Source organism: Heterodontus francisci, chromosome 1 (assembly GCF_036365525.1).
Source record: "Heterodontus francisci isolate sHetFra1 chromosome 1, sHetFra1.hap1, whole genome shotgun sequence".
Lineage (NCBI taxonomy): Eukaryota > Metazoa > Chordata > Chondrichthyes > Heterodontiformes > Heterodontidae > Heterodontus > Heterodontus francisci.
In genome coordinates this window covers 183,421,025-183,442,754 of record NC_090371.1, presented here as the reverse complement: position 1 = coordinate 183,442,754, position 21,730 = coordinate 183,421,025, and the positions used below count along the sequence as shown (strand labels likewise).

Genomic DNA, 21,730 nt, shown 5'->3' with positions numbered 1-21,730 from the left:
GGACTTAAATCACAAATCTCACATGAATAGATGTTAGTAATTAGGTCGTCTTTATGGAATTCATGTCAGAAACTTTAATTGAGACATAAGTGTAATCACAAACTAAGAAAAAAAACCATAATAAAAACAAGAAATGCTGGAACCACTCAGCAGGTCTGGCAGCATCTGTGGAAAGAGAAGCAGAGTTAACGTTTCGGGTCAGTGACCCTTCATCGGAACTGACAAATATTAGAAAAGTCACAGGTTATAAGCAAGTGAGGTGGGGGTGGGGCAAGAGATAACAAAGGAGGTCTAGATTGGACCAGGCCACATAGCTGACCAAAAGGTCACGGAGCAAAGGCAAACAATATGTTAATGGTGTGTTGAAAGACAAAGCATTAGTACAGATTAGTTGTTAATATACTGAATATTGAACAGCAGCAAGTGCAAACCTGAAAAAAAAAACAGTGGATAAGCAAACTGAACAAACTAAGATGAAATGAACTAAATGCAAAAAAAAAAGTTGGAAAAAATGTGAAAAAGAATGTAAAAAAAAAAAAGGAAGAAAAAAATAACTAAAAATGAAAGTAAAATGGGGGGCTGTCATGCTCTGAAATTATTGAACTCAATGTTCAGTCCGGCAGGCTGTAGTGTGCCTAATCGGTAGATGAGATGCTGTTCCTCGAGCTTGCGTCGTTGATCACTGGAACACTGCAGCAATCCCAGGACAGAGATGAGAGCAGGGGGGAGTGTTGAAATGGCAAGCAACCGGAAGCTCAGGGTCCTGCTTGCGGACTGAGCGGAGATGTTCCGCAAAACGGTCACCCAGTCTGCGCTTGGTCTCCCCAATGTAGAGGAGACCACACTATAAGCAGCAAATACAGTATACCACATTGAAAGAAGTACAAGTAAATCGCTGCTTCACCTGAAAGGAGTGTTTGGGCCTGGGATAGTGAGGAGAGAGGAGGTAAATGGGCAGGTATTACACCTCCTGCGATTGCAGGGGAAGGTGCCATGGGACGGGGACGAGGTGGTGGGGGTAATGGAGGAGTGGACCAGGGTGTTGTGGAGGGAACGATCCCTTCGGAATGCTGACAGGGGAAGGGAGGGGAAGATGCGACTGGTAATGGCATCACGCTGGAGGTGGCGGAAATGGCGGAGGATGATCCTTTGGATATGGAGGCTGGTGGGGTGAAAAGTGAGGACAAGGGGAACCCTGTCACGGTTCTGGGAGGGAGGGGAAGGGGTGAGGGTAGAAGTGCAGGGAATGGGCCGGACATGGTTGAGGGCCCTGTCAACCACAGTGGGGGGAAATCCTCGGTTGAGGAAAAAGGAGGTCATATCAGAAGCACCGTCATGGAAGGTAGCATCATCAGAGCAGATGCGTCGGAGACGGAGAAACTGGGAGAATGGAATGGAGTCCTTACAGGAGGTAGGGTGTGAAGAAGTGTAGTCGAGGTAGCTGTGGGAGTCGGTGGGCTTATAATGGATATTAGTAGACAACCTATCCCCAGAGATGGAGACAGAGAAGTTGAGGAAGGGAAGGGAAGTGTCAGAGATGGACCATGTAAAGGTGAGAGAAGGGTGGAAATTGGAAGCAAAGTTGATAAAGTTTTCCAGTTCAGGGCGGGAGCAGAAAACGGCACCGATACAGTCATCGATGTACCGGAAAAAGAGTTGGGGGAGGGGGCCTGAGTAGGACTGGAACAAAGAATGCTCGACATATCCCACAAAAAGACAAGCATAACTAGGACCCATGTGGGTACCCATAGCAACACCTTTTACTTGAAGGAAGTGCGTGGAGTTGAAGGAGAAGTTGTTCAATATGAGTACAAGTTCAGCCAGGCGGAGAAGGGTGGTGGTGGATGGGGACTGGTTGGGCCTCTGTTCCAGGAAGAAGCGGAGAGCCCTCAAACCATCCTGGTGGGGGATGGAGGTGTAGAGCGATTGGACGTCCATAGTGAAGAGGAGGCGGTTGGGACCAGGAAACTGGAAATTGTCAAAATGACGTAGGGCGTCAGAAGAGTCACGGATGTATGTGGGAAGAGACTGGACCAGCGGAGAAAAGATAGTCAAGATAGGAAGAAATAAGTTCAGTGGGGCAGGAGCAGGCTGACACAATGGGTCTGCCGGGACAGTCCCGTTAGTGGATTTTGGGAAGGAGGTAGAAGTGGGCTGTCCGGGGTTGTGGGACTATGAGGTTGGAAGCTGTAGAGGGAAGATCTCCAGAGGAGATGAGGTCAGTGACAGTCCTTTGGACGGTGGCTTGATGTTCGGTGATGGGGTCATGGTCCAGAGGGAGGTAGGAAGAAGTGTCCGTGAGTTGGCATTGAGCTTCTGCAAGGTAGAGGTCGGTACGCCATACGACAACAGCACCACCCTTGTCTGCAGGTTTGATGACCATGTCGGGGTTAGACTTGAGAGAACGGAGTGCCTCAAGTTCAGAGGGGGACAGGTTAGAGTGAGTGAGGGGGGCAGAGAAATTGAGACGACCAATGTCTCGCCGACAGTTTTCAATGAAGAGATCAAGAGCGGGTAAGGGGTCAGGGGGAGGGGTCCAGGTAGAGGGAGAATGCTGGAGGCGGGTGAATGGATCTGCTGGTCGGGGGGAGGACTCCTGGTCAGTGAGCCCGGAGGCGGAGGCGACGGAGGAAGAGCTCAACGTCATGCCGAGCGCGAAATTCATTGAGGTGGGGGCGTAAGGTGATAAAACTGAGACCTTTGCTGAGTACAGAACGCTCAGCATCAGAGAGGGGGAGGTCAGAGGGTATAGTGAATACACGCCAAGGCGTCAGATCAGAAGGGGTGGGGTCAGAGGGAAGTGTAGCGGAGGGAGGATCTGGAGGAGCATTGGTCCCCATCAGCTGCTGGAGCTTGCGTTCCTTAACACCTGAAAGGAAGAAAAACATTTTTTTGTTAATGCGTCGGATGAGACGAAAGATGAAATGAAACCATAATGTTTGAATTGCACTAAAATATAGTTTTGAAACATTCTTCTAATTAAAATAATATATCATAACGCATTAAAATGAATGGTGTGTAGGTATTTGAGGAACTTCTATATCGATAAAACTCAAAAGGATCAGATCAATTTAAGTTGCTCGGTGTAGTGGAGAATGGGGTCAAAGTTGAGGATTGCCTGAACTAATAGATGTGTTGCAACCAAGGCGGGAGGAGTGCACTGTTAATTCAGTCCCACTTCTCCACAGGTCACAGCATATCAATAAATTTTTGCATTTACCGAAACAGCCAATTAGATACTCTATCTGTCCTTAGAATAAAGCACACCAACCAAGTTTCTTTAATCAATAACAAAAATTAACTGTTTATGATAAAACCAAATCTTAACCAATAATGACATAAATCTATATGTGAATTGAGATATTAAAGCCCCTTAATTTCCCTTGCCCTATGTACACTGACACACATCCAAAAACCAGTTAACCAGGGGGAAAAAAAGGATTTTGGTTTACAGCTGTTTCATAAGAATGAAAGAAGTAATGAACTTAGACTGTCATGATCTGGAAGGAGGTTCTTCGGTTTGGCAAGGTGTCCCAAAGTCGAATAGTTGGATGCCACTCGGAAGTTTTTCCAGGCGAGGTTGATGAACAGTCTGTGATGGGTAGGCATTCAAAGAACTTCAACATTAGAAGGCTTCACATTAGGTCTTCCATCAGGTGTGCAGCAATAAGGATCATCTTAGGTCTTACAGCAGCAGTATCGCATTAAAAGGTTTCTTGCAATATTCAGGATTTCCTAAACCCAGGAGGTGACAGGAACCACACTTGATGTAGGGATTCTTTACAGAGAGGTAATACTTTTTCTGGATGGTCTTCTGATCTTCAGGCAGGTCAAAATCAAATTTCAAATGCCTGCTTTTGTCCAAACTCACTGGCTTTTTAAAGTTCAAAAATGAAACCAAAACCTTCCATAAACAAGTCACATGCCCAGTCATAAATTCTCTCTCCTCATAACAGAGGGTAGCTCTGAGGTCATCCTCCTGCCGGTTTCCTTACTTAGTTTTCTATTTTATCTATTTTAGAAATAAACAAGAATTATGCAAGCCCGATGCATGTCCCAATCTGTCTCACAGTAGATTTCCTGTTAATGAAGGTAAGGTTTTCCCTTATTTACTTTCGTATTGCATTGTATGTTGCATAACTTGCATTCATGAACTTTTATGAAATATTTTGTGAATTATAAGTAGGAGGAATTGCAACCCCTGTAAAATAGGGCTTAAAGCAGTTTGATACGTGGGCAGTTGAAATTCCAAACTTTGAGGCTGGCAAAATTACTTACAACATTGGGGAAAAAGTTGTAGGATGACAAATTTAGAACATAACTAGGAGCAGGAGTAGGCAATTCAGCCCCGCGAGCCTGGTCCGCCGTTCAATATGATCATGGCTGACCTCATCTCTGCCTCAACTCCACTTTCCTGCTCATTCTCCATAACCCTTCAACCCATTACTAATTAGAATCTGTCTCTCTCCTCAAATTTACTCAATGTCCCAGCATCCACCACACTGGGGTAGTGAATTCCACAAACTCACGACTGAGAGAAGCAATTTCTCCTCATCTCTGTTTTAAATCTCTACCCCTTATCCTAAAACTATGACTTCTTGTTCTAGATTGCCCCACCAGAGTAAACATCCTCTCTACGTCTACTTTGTCAATCCCCTTAATCATCTTATATACCTCAATTAAATCTCCTCTCATTCTTCTAAACTCCAGAGAGTAAAGGCCTAAACTGCTCAATCTCTCAAGACAAACTCCTCATCTCTTGAATCAATCTAGTGAACCACCTCTGAACTGCCTCCAATGCAACTACATCCCTCCTCAAGCAAGGGGACCAAAACTGTACGCAGTACTCTAGGTGCAGTCTCACTAATGCCTCGTATGGTTGCAGCAACACTTCCCTACTTTTTAGACTCTATTCCTTTAGCAATAAATGCCAAAATTCCATTTGCCTTCCTTATTGCCTTTTGCACCAGCACACTAGTTTTCTGCGATTCATGCACGAGGACACCCGGATCCCTCTGCATCGAAGCACTCCGAAGTTTCTCTCCATTTAGATAATTTGCCTTTCTATTCCGCCCAAAATGGATAACCTCACACTTATCCACATTAAATTCCATCTGCCAAATTTTGGCCCATTCTCCTAACCTATCCATATTCACCTGTAAATTTCTTACTGTTGAATTTTATTTCTAATTTTGATTGATATGGAAATGACTGTACACTATCCTTTTTCGTAACTCTCCACTGATCACCGAACTCATTTCACTCGTCTGTTGATTCTTGCCTACATTTATCAACTTTCTGCATACATTTAAAATGATGGTTGACATACACTATTGTTGTTCAATCATGTATTTTCAAAGACACACTTTCTGCTTTATATAACTAAAAAAAACCCTCTTTGAATGTTAGATCTCTTCCTTTCTCTGTATTTGAAGAAACTGGTAATTCTTTCAATTGAAGCTGCATTTTTATGCTCTTCTGTGCTTTTATTGGTTAATGTGTGAATGGCTTTTTGAGATAATAGAATCATAACATTTTGAGCATAAAAGGAGAATTTGTGGCCCTTCACACTCTGGCGGCGCAGTGGTTAACACCACAGCCTCATAGCTCCAGCGACCCGGGTTCAATTCTGGGTAATGCCTGTGTGGAGTTTGCAAGTTCTTCCTGTGTCTGCGTGGGTTTCCTCCGGGTGCTCCGGTTTCCTCCCACAGCCAAAAGACATGCAGGTGGATAGGTAAATTGGCCATTATAAATTGCCCCTAGTATAGGTAGGTGGTAGGGGAATATAGGGACAGGTGAGGATGTTTATTGGGATAATTATTGGGATTGACTGTCAATAACCCACTAATCTCTCATATTTTGATAATCCTTCGTGTGTAGGGCAATTCTTCTAACACCTTTCATCCTTCTATTATTGGTCCTAAATTTATGCTCCATTTTTATCAGCCATAATCTTTTATAATTTTGAAACATTTTTGTTTGTGTTCCCTTTCCCAAACCACCTCTGTCTAGTGCGTACAGTACTAGTTCATCAACTCTTTAGGAACTATATCGTCATCATTGGTATCATTCCAGTGAAACTGGCTTCACCACATTAATATCATTTTGATAATTAGGTATCCAAAATGACATACAGTATTCCATTCCCTCATTGCTTTATATATTTAGTGACATTGTATATTAAACCTAAAATCACACATGCAATTTTTAGTTTCCACCTGCAATCTGGCTATTCAAAGGTCCGTTTCCTTGCATCTGAAGATCTCAGTTCCTCCAACCCCAATGTCGTCTTACATATGAGCTTAAATTTCCATTTTCTGTTTTTTCCAATACGTGCTGCACCACATTGATCTACATTGAACTGCATTTGCCCTACATCTACCCAATCTCTGCCTTCTTCATTCTTCCTCATTTGTGACATCCCTAACTTTAATAACGTCAGCAAATTTTGATTTCTGCTGTGTCATGTCCCAATGGAAAACAAGTGAAGTCCCAACCATAGAACCATAGGAAAGTTATGGCACAGAAAGAGGCCATTCAGCCCATTGTGTCTGCGCCAACACACATCCCTGGAATATGCCTGTGGCTTACTAATGCAAAATACATTTATTTATTTTCTGTCCTTTCAGCCATTCTTCTTTTCTTGCCAATACTGGCCCCTTAACCTTGAGTCATTTATAAAGCACTTTATCAAATTCTTGAAGTCTAAATGTACCATATTTGCAGTCCATATGCTCAATATTTCCTTAACAAAGTTGGTAAGATTAGTAAATTCATAAAAATATAATCTGACTTTTACATATTTATGTTGACTGTTCCTAATTCATAGAATTATAGAATCGAAGGAGGCCATTCAGCCCATCATGCCCATGCCTGTTAGTGAAGACCTTAATTAGGTGTCATTTATTTCATGTTTTAGGTGATGATCAACTAATACATATTGATTATTTTCAGTTTTTATTTCATATTTCTAGCGTTTTTATTTTTTCCTTTCCAGCCATGTAAAAGCCACGGGCATTGATCTTGGAGATTTGGTCTGACTTCACTATGTTTACTAAATCATATCTAGTCAAAACTCTGTGCATTTAAAATATGATTTAGTTGCTTCCTAGTCAGTGGAAAATGGGAGAAAAATGAACAATAAGTTTAAATGACCAAATGCTAGATTGCTGAAGAAATATGGTATAAAAGTACCATGCAAATACTGTATATCAATAAGTATTCATTTTTTTATTCAACAGTAGACGAGATGCAAGTTTTCCAACATCAGTCTCATTACATTAAATGATTCATAGTGATATTAATACAGTCAGCTACTTTAAAAAAAAATCTAAAAGCAATTTTAATAAGTTGTTGAAATGTTGTGGGCGGCACAGTGGCGCAGTGGTTAGCACCGCAGCCTCACAGCTCCAGGGACCCGGGTTCGATTCCGGGTACTGTGTGGAGTTTGCAAGTTCTCCCTGTGTCTGCGTGGGTTTTCTCCGGGTGCTCCGGTTTCCTCCCACAAGCCAAAAGACTTGCAGGTTGATAGGTAAATTGGCCATTATAAATTGTCACTAGTATAGGTAGATGGTAGGGAAATATAGGGACAGGTGGGGATGTTTGGTAGGAATATGGGATTAGTGTAGGATTAGTATAAATGGGTGGTTGATGTTCGGCACAGACTCGGTGGGCCGAAGGGCCTGTTTCAGTGCTGTATCTCTAAACTAAACTAAACTAAATAGGCTAAAGCATAAGAGATTTACTTTAGGCTTACTTGGGCTTCTAACTTGTATTCTTGCCTTGTAAAAAAACATTGCAAGGCTTTTAATTTACCAGAAGTCAAAAGGGAAAAAAGGCCAACTCTTTCTCAACATTAAATAATTTTTCAATGTTAATTGTTAGGAGTACAGTACTAGAGAGGCCTGCTGCCCGACCCAGACCCAACGACATGTATTGGGTTTGGGTCGGGCCCATCTTCCGGGGCCGGCTTTCGGGCTCGGCTCGGGTCAGGTCGGGCCGAGTCTGGGTTGAGCTTGGGCCGGACGCACGCTAAGTGCTCTGCTGGTAAGTATTAAAAATAAAAAAACTTATCTGAACTGGGAGTCTGGGACAAAACTGTGTCTGCTCAGTGAGCGAGTAACGTCACTATGACATCATTGCGCATGCGCTGCAGCTTCTTGCAGGTTCGGTGTCAGGAAGGTAACTAAAGGGATGGTCGGGTTGGGCTCTGGTCGGGTCGAGTAGCGGCGGGTTCGGGTCGGGCTTGGGGCAAAATTGGAGGGACTCTGGCTGGCTCGGGCCCGGGTCTGCTGTGGTTCGGTCGGGTTCGGGTCGGTTTCTTTTTCCCGACCTAAAGTAGGCCTCTACACTCGTATTTGCATAGTTGTGAAACAGTTCCTTATGAAATGTTTAAGGAAACACTATCTACTGCTGCCTGTATGCTTTAGGTCTGAGCAGCTATGTGGTGAATTCAGAGACAGTGCTATTATCCAGTGGACATGGTATAAATCTGTCATAGAAGCAAATGAGAACATTTTTTTATTTATTTACAATAAGTGGATAGGAATTAAATGGGGAAATGAACTTATGATGTATTTAATTAATGGATATGGTAGAGTAGTGGTTATGTTACTGGACTGGTAATCCAGAAGCCTGAACTAATAATTCATTGGATTGTTATGACAACCAAACCTGTTCACTAACATTCTTTAGGGAAGGAAACCTGTGTCTTTATCTGGTAGGCCTACATGTGATTGCAATTATACACCAATGTGGTTGACTGCTAACTGGCCTCTGAGTGGCCTAGCAAGTCACTAGAATGAATTAAAAAAAAATGTTTCACTCACTTCAGTATAATTCATTTGAAAAAATTGGCAACATATTTAGCATTTGATTGGCTAAGCTATTTAAATAGAATAAGTAGTCTCATTACTCGTAATTTCAGTTAACATAATGTAAATCACTTGAATTTTCACTTCTGTTGAACCATTCAGTTGAAGCAGATGGAAACATAAAATTTGTAGTGACAATACACCAATGTGTCAGACGTAAGCTTGACCACAGTGTCTACTTCTGCTTTATGCTAAGTGCTATATTTGAGTTAAATCCAGAAATATTGATGCAAAAATATAGGTGTTTGAAGTATATAAATGTTTTCTTTAATTTAGGAACTTACGATCATAAGAGCAGGAGTAGGCCATTCAGCCCGTCGAGCCAGCTCTGCCATTCAGTTAGATCACGGTTGGTCATTTAACTCATGCCACTTTCCCATGCTATCCCCACATCCCTTGACATCATTAGTATCCAGATATCTATCGATTTCTGTCTTGAACATGCTCAATAACTCAGCCTCCACAGCCCTCTGGAGTAGAGAATTCCAAAGATTCACCACCCTCTGAGTAAAGAAATACCTCCTCATCTCCATCTTAAATGGCCTACCCTTATTCTGAGACTCTGTCCCGGTTCTAGACTCACCAGCCAAGGGAAACATCCTATCTACATCCACCCTGTCACCTCCTGTAAGAATTTTGTAAGTTTCAATTAGATCACCTCTCATTCATCGAAACGAGAGAATACAGGCCCAGTTTCCTCAATCTCTCCATACTCTGGTGAATCTCCGTTGCACTACTTCTATGGCAAGTGTACCCTTCCTTAGATGAGACCAGAACTGTACACAATACTCCAGGTGCGGTCTCACCAACGCTGTATGCAATTGCAGTAAGACTTCTTTACTCCTATATTCAAAACCTCTTGCGATGAAGGCCAACATACAATTTGCCTTCCTGATTGCTTACTGAACTTGCATGCTAGCTTTTTGTGATTCATGAACAAGGATGCCCAGGTCCCTTTGGACATCAACACTTACCAACCCCTCTCCATTTAAGAAATACTGTCTTTCTGTTTTTTTTCTACCAAAGCGGATAACTTCATACTTAGTCGCATTATATTCCAACTGCCATATTTTTGTCCATTCACTTAGCCTGTCCAAGTTCTCTTGAAGCCTCCTTGCATCATCACAACTTAAATTCCCACCTAGTTTTGTGTCATCAGCAAATTTGAAAATATTACATTTGGTCCCCACATCCAAATTATTTATATAGACTGTGAACATTTGTGGCCCCAGCACTGATCCTTGCAGTATCCCACTAGTAACAGCCTGCTATCCTGAGAAAGACCCATTTATTCCTACTCTGTTTTCTGTCTGTTAACCAATTCTCAATCCATACGAATATATTACCCCCAATCCCACGTGCTTTAATTTTGTTTACTAACCTCCTGTTTGGGACCTTATTAAAAGCCTTCTGAAAATTTAAATGCACTGAATCCACAGGTTCTGCTTTATTTATGCTACAAGTAACATCCTCAAAAAAAAACTCCACGTTTGTCAAACATGATTTCCCTTTCATAAACCCATGTTGACTCTACCCAATCGTATCAATATTTTCTAAGTGTCTAGTTATCACATCCTTTATAATAAATTCTAACATTTTCCATACTACTGACATCAAACTAACGGGTCTGTAGTTCCCCATTTTTTCTCTCCCTCCTTTCTTAAATATTGGGGTTACATCTGCTACTCAGGAACCTTTTCAGAATCTATAGAATTTTGAAAGATAATCACCAATGCATCCACTATCTCTATAGTCACCTCCTTCAACACTTTGGGATGTAGATCATCTGGTCCAGGGGATTTATCAACCTTCAATCCAGTTAATTTTTTTGTGTACTACCTCTTTATTAATACTAAATTCTTTCAGTTCCTCATTTTCACAAATCCCTTGGTTCCCTAGTGTTTCTGGGAGATTTTTGTATCTTCCTCTGTGAAGACAGACACAAATTAATTCTTTAATTGATTGGGAAATGATCTATTTAGCTGTTTTCCAGGATTCTGCAATATCCTATGTCCTATGTTACGACCATGGTGGGAGGAGTGCACTGTGGTTTCTAGTTCCACTTCTCCACAGATCACAAAATATATTTAAATGTTGACCCAGTTACCAATATGGTCAATCATATTCTAGTCTTTATCCCAGAAATAAAATACACCAACCAGGTTTCTTCAATAAGCAACAAAACAATCAGTTTATTATAAAACCAGACTTATCCAGTAATGAAGCAAAGCATTAACACACAGATTAAAATATGAAAGTTCCCTTTTTAAGTACCTCACACTCGTGCACACACTCTGGTTAAAGAGGGAAAACATTTTCTCTGCAGAGCTCTTGTATAAAAACAGGCAAAAAAAAAAAATACTTTGGCCAAATACTTGTTAATTCTTGAAGAAAACAGATGAGATGTGTTTCGCAAAATGGCATACAGTCTGGCATCTGAGAACACTTAGACGGGTCACTGGGATCTTTATTGGTGCAGTTCTTTTCAGGCGGTGTCTAGGATTAATCTGGCAAGTTTTTCCAGCTTCTCAGGAGAAATACAGCATCGGGTTGTAGCTCTCACACACACCAAACTCTCAGGACTCTTCAGAGAAATGAAGAGAGAGATGAATTGGGGGTTTCTCTCTTGGCAGACTGACCTCAAACTGCTTTAAACACAGTCCACATCCCAACAGAACCAAAACAACATCTTGGAAGCGAAACTCACTCCTGCCCTTCATAAATTGTATCATGTCACTTCTCCGTAAACATCTCCCCCAGGTCACCAAAGTTTTTTTTTATTGAGCTTAAGGCATGTGATATCCAGTAAAGGTTTGTTTTCAAACCAAGTCTCTGTGACCCTTGTAAAAAAAAATCAATCCATGGAGTCTTCAGTTTTCCCAAATAAATCAATGTCCATGACTCTAAAATACGAATCCTCAAAAGAAATATTTTAAAAAAGAAGCACTTTCATAACACCTGTTGCAATAGAAATATTGGAAAACCTCACCGACTATATGCCATTAAAGTTGAAACTAAACAGTGATTTGCTTTTCAAGCATGCACAGTTGCAGAGAAGTTTATAATGGATAGAATGAAACTTAGCTTTTATCATTAGAAACTAGGCTTCAAAACATGTGGGGGGAGGGGAAGTTTTGGATAGGTATTTTATATTCGAAATACCTATTCTACTTACTATTCCATTTTCTTTGTTTTGTGGAAACAGTTTTATTCAGGCATGGGCAACCCTGTTTGGATCTACCTTGTTCTGTAGATAATGGTTGGAAATTTGTACTTCTAGCCTGTGATGTGGTTTCCAATGATCATGTGATTCTGGAGGCAGTCTGGAAATCACAGCCCTGTTTTTTTTTTTATGGAACCATTGCTACAAGGAATGCTGCATGTCATTGACATAAGTATAGCCTAATGATGACTTGGCTTGAGGGTCTTCATTGCCGGTATTTAAAAAAAAAAATCAAATGAACTAATGGTAAGTTTATTCTTTTCTATAGAATAGGGAAGTACTTTAATCAAAAAATACTGTCCTTAGACTTTGCTTCCTTTTTTTAAAGGTGTTCAAGTGAACCAGGCAGTTGACATAAGCATGGCTGATTTTTCTTTGTTAGTGGGACTGTTATCTGATTACTCTGCATTAATCGCAAGATCCATAATGCCATGGACGAAACTGCTCTCGACTATTTTTTTAAACATAGTATGGATTAAGGTTAGAAGTACACTTTTACGATACCAAGACTTAAATCCAATTAACTAGGACACAAGTGCTAAAGCAACAGTGTTTATGCTCAGCATCACTTTTCTTTTGGTATTTTACAATCTTTTACGATCTTTTACAAATTGAAGAACTTTTTTTTTTAACCTGTTGCCATTTGAAAACTTCTGATCAATCAACAATATTGCTTACATTGACTAGTTGTGACATGTCAGATGTAACTTTTCTTTCAAGGCACAAAGCAGGTTCAACACATCCTTGTAAAATATACATCACATTAGTCAATGAGCTTCTGTCATACCCAGTCCTGACATCTGCCTATTTTAGGGCTTATCTGAGCAGCAGACCACACTTCCCTGTAAAAATTGTTTGCTGCTTTTAGCCATGTGTTATCTATGTCAGCAGAAGAGAAAAATAACATATCTATTTATAAAGGGTGGAATTCTGTATGCAGTCATCTTGGCCTTCGACGAGGAGGGCATGTAATTTGCCAGAGTGCTGCAGTTTTTCTCTAACCCTTGTTGGTGGGGCTTTGCTGCCTCCATCTGTTGACCCTATACTACTGCTTTCTAATGAAATCTGTATTAATGTGACAATGTTGTTCATAAATTGACATTGTTTGCTGACTAGTTGAAGGCTTTGTGCTAAGACTCTGTAGATTAATGCTAGTCTGTCAAAGCTTCCTTGAATGCCTTCAGAAAATATAATATGTCTGAAAAAAAAAAAGTGAAGTAAGATATTTGTAACTGGATAATTGACTTTTGTATAGTGATTTTCACAACTATGTGTAACTGGTTTGAATTATTAACATACATAGATCTGCTATGAAATTGTTCTCCACTCGTGATCCTAGCTGAGATAATTTTGAAAAAGGCAGTTGTTCCAGACACGCTATCAATATTGCTTCATTTGTTGAAAAAAAAACTGATTAGTATTTGAAAATTTGGGTGAATTTAAAATAATAAATTTAATATAAGTTATTGGCAAAGGATTGGTGCAGTGTTTGTCATATTTTATTTTCTGCATCCTGGTTAGTGCAATCCCATTCCAAAATCTCTGTGGCACTTGTGGTATTTTATTTCCGTGAGGACTCTGAATGTACTTGTGCTTTGATGACATTCTTTGACAGTAAATCTTCACTGACCTGAATCTAGCCTGTAACATAATGCTTCAGTAGGTATATTATATAGTCTCATACAATCAGGGAGTCTGCAGCAAATATTCAAAACCATATAATTGAGCAACTTTACTGGGGATCAGATGAATCATTTAATGTAATCTATATTATGTTTACTTTGTGAAGTGACTAAGTCTCTGACAGATCTGTACATCGTGTACAAATAACTGTAAAAGAGCCAAGTTTATTGAATGGACAATAGTTGAAAAAAAGTTAGGGATAATCGAATCATAGAATGGGTTACAGCACAGAAAGAGGCCATTCAGTCCTTTGTCCATGCTGGCTTTCGGCAAGAACTCAGCTAGTCCCACTTCCCTGCCCTTTTTTCCCCTTCAGATAATCCAATTCTCTTTTGAAAACCGTGATTGACTCTGCCTCCACCACACTGTCAGGTAATGCATTCCAGATCCTAACCAGACGCTGCATGAAAAAGTTTTTCCTGATGCCATCTTTGGATCTAAACTTCAATGTATCTTCGCTGCTGCATGCCATGAGAACAAAATCTGCTGTTACACAAGAAAAAGAACTATTTCACCTGTCCTCAGGAACAGGACTCATAGTATTAACATGATTCACTCCCTGTGCCCCTGCCACAGCCCCTCCACTGCCAAAACCCTTACTCATGCCTTTTGTCATTTCCAGACTGCTCTAGTGCTTTCTCTGCTCACCTCTTATCATTCACCTTCAGCTTGACTAAATTTCTGTCAAATATAACTGATCCTGTTCTCACTGATGTACACTGGTTCATGTCCTCCCAATACCTCAGATTTAAAATCCTTGTTTTCATATCTCTCCCTTATCCCACCTTCATCCAGTTGTAGAATTGATTTTCATCTACTCAATATTAAGCACAAATTTAAAAAGAAACTTTACACCTGATTTTATTGTACAATTAACATCTTCCTCCTTTGCTGGTTTTCAGTATTTAGTGTTAACAGTTCTCTGTTTAGATCAATTATCTGCGTAGACCATTTTTTCTTGAGGTTATTCTAAAAGTAAATGGTTAAGTGTTCTTTTGGAATATTTCAGGAGAAAAGCTTCATACAGTACCTTGTGTTTCAAACATCCCATAGTGCTTCACATACAACAAATTCCTTTGAAATGCAGTCACTAGTTTTTGGAATAGCATAGAATTAAATGCTCTACTCTTGAGATCATCCTCTCTCTGGTACATAATGAGATGTGTTGATGTGTCTTATTGCAGCTGTCCTTATACCAAATGCTGTCATGAAAAGGGAATCTGTTTGCAGGAGGCTGAAATACACAGTGGTTGTGTTCAAGGGCTGACCAAGATCTAAAATGATCAGTTTAGCTTTTTTTTGTTTGAATCTCCTCTAGTTTGCAATTTATTTTTGTATTTGTGCATTCCAGTTCAGCAATCACACTTTAATTGAAATAGCATGCTTTAATTTAAAGACTTGTTTACATCACTATTTAGTCATTGGTACTTCAAAGAAAAAGCAAGTACAATTCTGAATGAGAACCTTAAGGCTTAGAATTGCTGTTTTAAAAATCTTTGTGTCCTTTGATGAACTGCATTATCATTGTATTATGTGACTACCAGGATGGTCATCAACTGGATTGACTGTCCAGCAATTCCTCTGTTCCCATGTTTTGAAAGTAGTGTCCAAAATTATGCAGTGTTCTAAATGAGTTTAACGGGTTAAAATTACCTCTTTCAATTTGCAATCAAATCCATTTGTGATTCAACCTAGAAGTTGGTGGTGTTGATGGTAACTTCACATGTACTGGGTACTTTTGAGTAGCCAATCAGGAAATAGAGATCCTTTTTTTCACTTTTGCTAATCTAGGCAATGAATGGATGTTTCTGTCCACATTAAATTTCAGATCATTTTCCCAGATTTGTTTACTTGTTACACCAGTAGTCTTGCATACAGCTTGATATCAGCACAATTGAATACTTTAAGTAAAGTTAAATTAATTAACTCTAGGTTGCGTCTTTCATGTTTATGAACCGCACAGATAGCAAGAAATTCAAAAGAAATCCTACACCTTTATTCACGTGTTAAATTGATTGAGCTTATTAAATGTTAAGTCCCACTATCCTACCTAAATCAATTTTCAGTTGTAGTGAAATTACCATATTGATTCTTCCATCACCATGTAAAGATGTATTTCATGATGAAAATAGGTTGCCTTTTTAAAAGGAAATGACTAACGTTCAAGGAATAATATACTTAGTTCCTCCATTATGATTGATATGCTGATACTCTACAGCAAGCTCAATTTCCTTGGCAATGAATAGCACACAGATAGACGTAGGCTAATGTTCACTATTGTACCCAGATCACTAAGGTTTCAAAATGTGAATGTTTTCTTGGCTTAAACTTCAAATTGAATTTTTTAAAAAATTATTTTTGAAATATTCTGGAGTTTTTATTTATTTATTTAGAGATACCGCACTGAAGCAGGTCCTTTCGGCCCACCGAGTCTGTGCCGACCAGCAACCACCCATTTATACTAACCCTGCATTAATCCCATATTCCCTACCACCTACCTACACTAGGGGCAATTTACAACGGCCAATTTACCTATCACCTGCAAGTCTTTGGCTGTGGGAGGAAACCAGAGCACCTGGCGAAAACCCACATGGTCACAGGGAGAACTTGCAAACTCCGCACAGGCCGTACCCAGAATTGAACCCGGGTCTCTGGAGCTGTGAGGCTGCGGTGCTAGCCACTGCACCACTGTGCTGCCCTTTCTGGGCTGGAATGTTTTTAAAAAACATTTCAAACCTATTCCACTGCCTTTCAGTCTATTGCTTTATCCTTTATATATTTGCTATTTATTCACTGTTCAGCTAACAACTAGAACTAATTTAATGAATAAATTTAAAATGAAAATTTATAGTTAATTGTTCTCAAACATTTTTTAAAGTGAGATTGAATGGAATGGATGCTGAAATGATGTATTTTGTCTAGTCTTTATTGTAAGCTTTGTTTAGGTACGTGTTTATTTCCTCTCTGCTAGTTGTCATCCACCATTGTAAAAGCGCCTCGCAGCTGCAATGTCAGATGACTGTTTAGAACAGGTTTTTCCTGCTTGTAGCACTTCAGCTCAGCCTTTCTCATATCTGAAATTGTAAACGTGAGTGCTTATGGCATCGTTGGGTGGAGAAATATTAACTTTTTAAGGACTGGAATGATATGCAAGTATTAAAATCAGATTCTGAGGGAGTTTGACAGGATAGATGCCCAGAGAATGACACAGTTTCAAATTAAGAAGCCTCCCATTTAAGACTGAGATGAGGAGGAATTTCTTCTCTGGAGATTGTTGGTATTTGAAATTCTTTTGCCCAGCAAGCAGTGGGGGCTGGGTCAATGAATATATTCAAGATTGAGTTAGATAGATTTTTGATTGACAAGGGAGTCGACGGTTATGAGGGGCAGGAAGAAAGTGGAGTTAAAGCCACAGCCAGATCAGCCATGATCTTATTGAATGGTGGAGCAGGCTCGAGGGGCTGAATGTCCCCTTTCTGTGCTGTTATGATTCTGATTCTGTTCTAATCTAATTTGCCCGCTTTTACCTGATGTATGCTGGAACATTCATAGTCAATTTAAAATCAGTATTCCTAAAAGGGTGTTTCTTTTAAGTTTAAACCTGTTTGGAACTCTCTTTGGTATCAACCCCATATAGAATTCTTAAAAGCATTTTTGCCACATGACCTTGAGTTTCCAATGTAGAGTTCATCTACAAAAGAGGTAGGTATAGAATCAAGTTGTGGGGGCTCTTTAGCATATTGCCATTCAACCATGAGCATGAAGGATGCCAGCTTGCCTGGTGAAACAAATCTTATTCAAACTTGTGACTTGGGCATGTTTGTAACAGAAAACCAATTAAAGGCATCAACCCAAAAAATGAGGCCGTCAAGTTGCTGCACCTCAAAACTTCATGAGAGTCAAAAGAATTGCAATTTCTCAAATAAAAAATTGCTGCATTACAGTGATGCGTGATGCAATGGGATTGAAGTACACATAAATTACATTTCCTGTACCAACTATCAATGAATACTACTGGAGATCTTTAATTTGAATTAATTACAGGCAGAGAGATCTGGGCGTACAGGTCCACAGGTCACTGAAAGTGGCAACGCAGGTGGATAAGGTAGTCAAGAAGGCATACGGCATGCTTGCCTTCATCGGTCGGGGCATAGAGTATAAAAATTGGCAAGTCATGTTGCAGCTGTACAGAACCTTAGTTAGGCCACACTTAGAATATTGCGTGCAGTTCTGGTCACCACACTACCAGAAGGACGTGGAGGCTTTGGGGAGGGTACAGAGGAGGTTTACCAGGATGTTGCCTGGTCTGGAGGGCATTAGCTATGAGGAGAGGTTGGAAAAACTCGGATTGTTTTCACTGGAACGACAGAGGTGGAGGGGCGACATGATAGAGGTTTACAAAGTAATGAGCGGCATGGACAGAGTGCTGGACAAGCTTTTTCCCAGAGTGGAAGAGTCGGTTACTAGGGGACATAGGTTTAAGGTGCGAGGGGCAAAGTTTAGAGGGGATGTGCGAGTCAAGTTTTTTTTTTACACAGGGTGGTGAGTGCCTGGAACATGCTGCCAGGGGAGGTGGTGGAAGCAGATACGATAGCGACGTTTAAGAGACATCTTGACAAATATATGAATAGGAAGGGATAGAGGGATATGGGCCCCGGAAGTGCAAAAGGTGTTAGTTTAGGCTGGCATCAAGATCGGCGCAGGCTTGGAGGGCCGAATGGCCTGTTCCTGTGCTGTACTGTTCTTTTTTCTTTGAATAGGTAACCTAATAAACTCTTTTTTTTCTAGATGCATAAACTGTTGTGGAAGCCCATAATGTTGCTTTTTACTTTAAATATATGAATACCAAGATGATTATCGTTTCTTGGGGTGGGAGGGGAAGCATTTTTAATGTCTTTTCCTGTTTTCCCTAAGGTACTGGAGTCCATATTTTAGCAATTGTTATTGGATAAAACTGAGATAAAAGTAAGATGATTGTTACTGGTGACAGATGGTAAACTTTAATTGTGCAAAATACCATTCTGCTTTTTAACTATTCAAACAGATACTTTTTTTATCCTTTCACAGGATGTAAGCATTGCTGGCTCGACCAGCATTTATTGCCCATGCCTAATTGCCCTTAAGAAGGTGGTGAGTTGCTGCCTTTAACCACTGCATTCCCTTTGGTGTAGGTACGCCCACAGTACTGTTAGGATGATAGTTCCGGGATTTAGACCCAGCAGCAGTGAAGGAACGCCCGTATACCTCCAAGTCTGGATGGTGTGTGGCTTGGAGGCGAACTTGCAGGTGGTGTTGCATCTGCTGCCCTTGTTCTTCTAGGTGGTAGAGGTTATGGGTTTGGAAGGTGCTGTTGAAGGAGCCTTGGTGAGTTGCTGTAGTGCGTCCTGTATATGGTACACACTGCTGCCACTGTGTTGGTTGTGGTGGGAGTGAATGTTGAAGATGGTGGGTGGGGTGCCAATCAAACTGGCTGCTTGTGTTTTTGGAGCCGCACTCATCCAGGCAACTGGAGAGTATTCCATGACACTCCTAATTTGTGCCTTGTAGATGGCGGCTAGGCTTTGGGGAGTCAGGAGGTGAGTTACCGTCGCAGAATTCCCAGCCTCTGACCTGCTCTTGTAGCCACGGTATTATGATGGCTATTCCAGTTCAGTTTCTGATTAATGGTAACCCGAGGATGTTAGTGATGGTAATGTCATTGAATGTCAATGGGAGATGGTTTGATTCTCTCTTGTTGGAGATGGTCATTGCCTGGCACTTAAATAGCATGAATGTAGCTTGCCACTTTTCCACCCAAGCCTATTGCCCAGGTCTTGCTGCATGTGGACGTGGACTCTTTCAGTACCTGAGGAGTTACGAATGGTGCTGAACATTATGCAATCATCAGTGAGCATCCCCACTTCTGAGCTTACGATTGTCAGTGATGCAGCAGCTAATGATGGTTGGGCCTAGGGCACTACCCTGAGGAGCTCCTGCAGTGATGTGTTGGGGCTGAGATGATTGACCTCCAACAACCAAAACCATATTCCTTTGTGCTAGATATGACTCCAACCAGTGGAGAGATTTCTCTTTGATTCCCATTGACTCCAATTTTGCTAGGGCCCCTTGATGCAATACTTGGTCAAATGCTGCCTTGATGTCAAGGGCAATCACTTCCAGTTCACTTCTTGAGTTCAACTCTTTTGTCCATGTTTGGACCAAGGCTGGAATGAGGTCAGGAGCTGAATGACCCTGGCAGAACCCAAACTGAGGATCACTGAACAGGTTATTGCTACGTAAGTGCCGCTTGAGAGCACTGGCGACGACGCCTTCTGTCACTTTACTGATGATGGAAAGTAGGCTGATAGAGCGGTAATTGGCTGGGTTCGATTTATCCTGATTTTTGTGTACAGGACATAGCTGGGCAATTTTCCACATTGCCGGGTAGATGCCAGTGTTGCACCTGTCCTGGAACAGCTTGGCTCGGGGCACGGCTAGTTCTGGAGCACGTCTTCAGTACTATTGCAGGAATGTTGTCAGGGCCCATAGTCTTTGTAGTATCCAGTGCCTTCATATGTTTCTTGATATCCTGGAGTGAATCGAATTGGCTGAAGACTGACACCTGTGATACTGGGAATATCAGGAGGTGGCCGAGATGGATCATCCACTTGGCACTTCTGGCTGAAAACGGATGTGAATGCTTCAGCCTTGTCTATTGCATTGATGTGTTGTGCTTCCCAATCATTGAGGTTGGGGATATTTGTGGAGCCTCCTCGTCCTGTTATTTAATTGTCCAGCACCATTCATGTCTGGATTTGGCAGGACTGCAGAGCTTTGATCTGATCTGTTGGTTGTGGGATCGCTTAGCACTGTCTGTCGCAAGCTGCTTCCGCTGTTTGGCATGCAAGTAGTCCTGTGTTGCTTCATCAGGCTGACATCTCATGTTTAGGTGTAACTGGTACTGCTCCTGGCATGCCCTCCTGCACTCTTCATTGAACCAGGGTTGGTACCCCAGTTTGATGGTAGAGTGGGGGATATGCTGGGGATATGAGTTTACAGATTGTGGTTGGATATAATTCTGTTACTGATGGCCCACAGCATCTCATGGATGCCCAATTTTGAGTTGCTAGATCTGTTCAAAATCTATCGCATTTAGCACAGAGGTAGTGCTGCATAACACGATGGTGGGTATCTTCACTGTGAAGACGGGACTTCGTTTCCACAAGCACTGTGCGGTGGTCACTCCTACCAATGCTGTCATGGATGCATCTGCAACAGTTAGATTTTTTCCTCTTGTTGACTCCCTCACTGCCTGCCGCAGACCCAGTCTGGCAGCTGTTCCTTTAGGCCTCTGCCAACTTGGTCAGTAGTGGTGCTACCAAGCCACTCTTTGTGATGGACATTGAAGTCCCTCACCCAGAGTACATTCTGTGCCCTTGCCACCCGCAAACCTTTTTTCCAAGTGGTGTTCAACATGGAGGAGTACGAATTCATCACCTGGAGGTGGTGGGTAGCAGGAGTAGGTGGTAAGCAGGAGATTTCCATGCCCAAGGTTGACCTAATGCCATGAGACTTCATGGGTTCCAGAGTCAATGTTGAGGACTTCTGGGACAACTGGGAGGGTATACTACTGTACTGCCACCTCTGGTGGGTCTATCCTGTCCGTGAAATAGGACATATCTAGGGGCGGTGATGATGGTGTCGGGGACATTGTAAGGCATGATTCCATGAGTACGATTCTGTCGGGCTGTTGCTTGACTAGTCTGTGGTTAATAGCTCTCCCAATTTTGGTGTAATCCCCCAGCTACTGGTAAGGAGGACTTTGCAGGCTCAACAGGACTGGGTGTGCTGTTGTCATTTCCATTACCTAGGTCATTTCCAGTTTCATTCCTTTTAGACTTTCTTATTTATTTTTTATTTATTTTATTTAGAGATACAGCACTGAAACAGGACCTACGGCCCACCAAGTCTG

General features: G+C 41.3%; 1 protein-coding gene across 2 annotated transcripts in view; it reads left to right on the top strand.

Moving 5' to 3' along the window:
• The window catches only part of LOC137373851 (inactive ubiquitin carboxyl-terminal hydrolase 53-like), a 116,374-nt gene that overhangs the window by 72,899 nt on the left and 21,745 nt on the right, over positions 1 to 21,730 (top strand). Inside the window, exon 13 of one of the 2 annotated variants that reach the window (XM_068039312.1) lies at positions 4,022 to 4,092. The exons of the other annotated variant lie outside the window; for it this stretch is intronic. Coding sequence (XP_067895413.1) covers positions 4,022 to 4,092 — 71 coding nt within the window. The remainder of the gene's footprint in view (positions 1 to 4,021; positions 4,093 to 21,730) is intronic. 2 annotated transcript variants of the gene reach the window in all.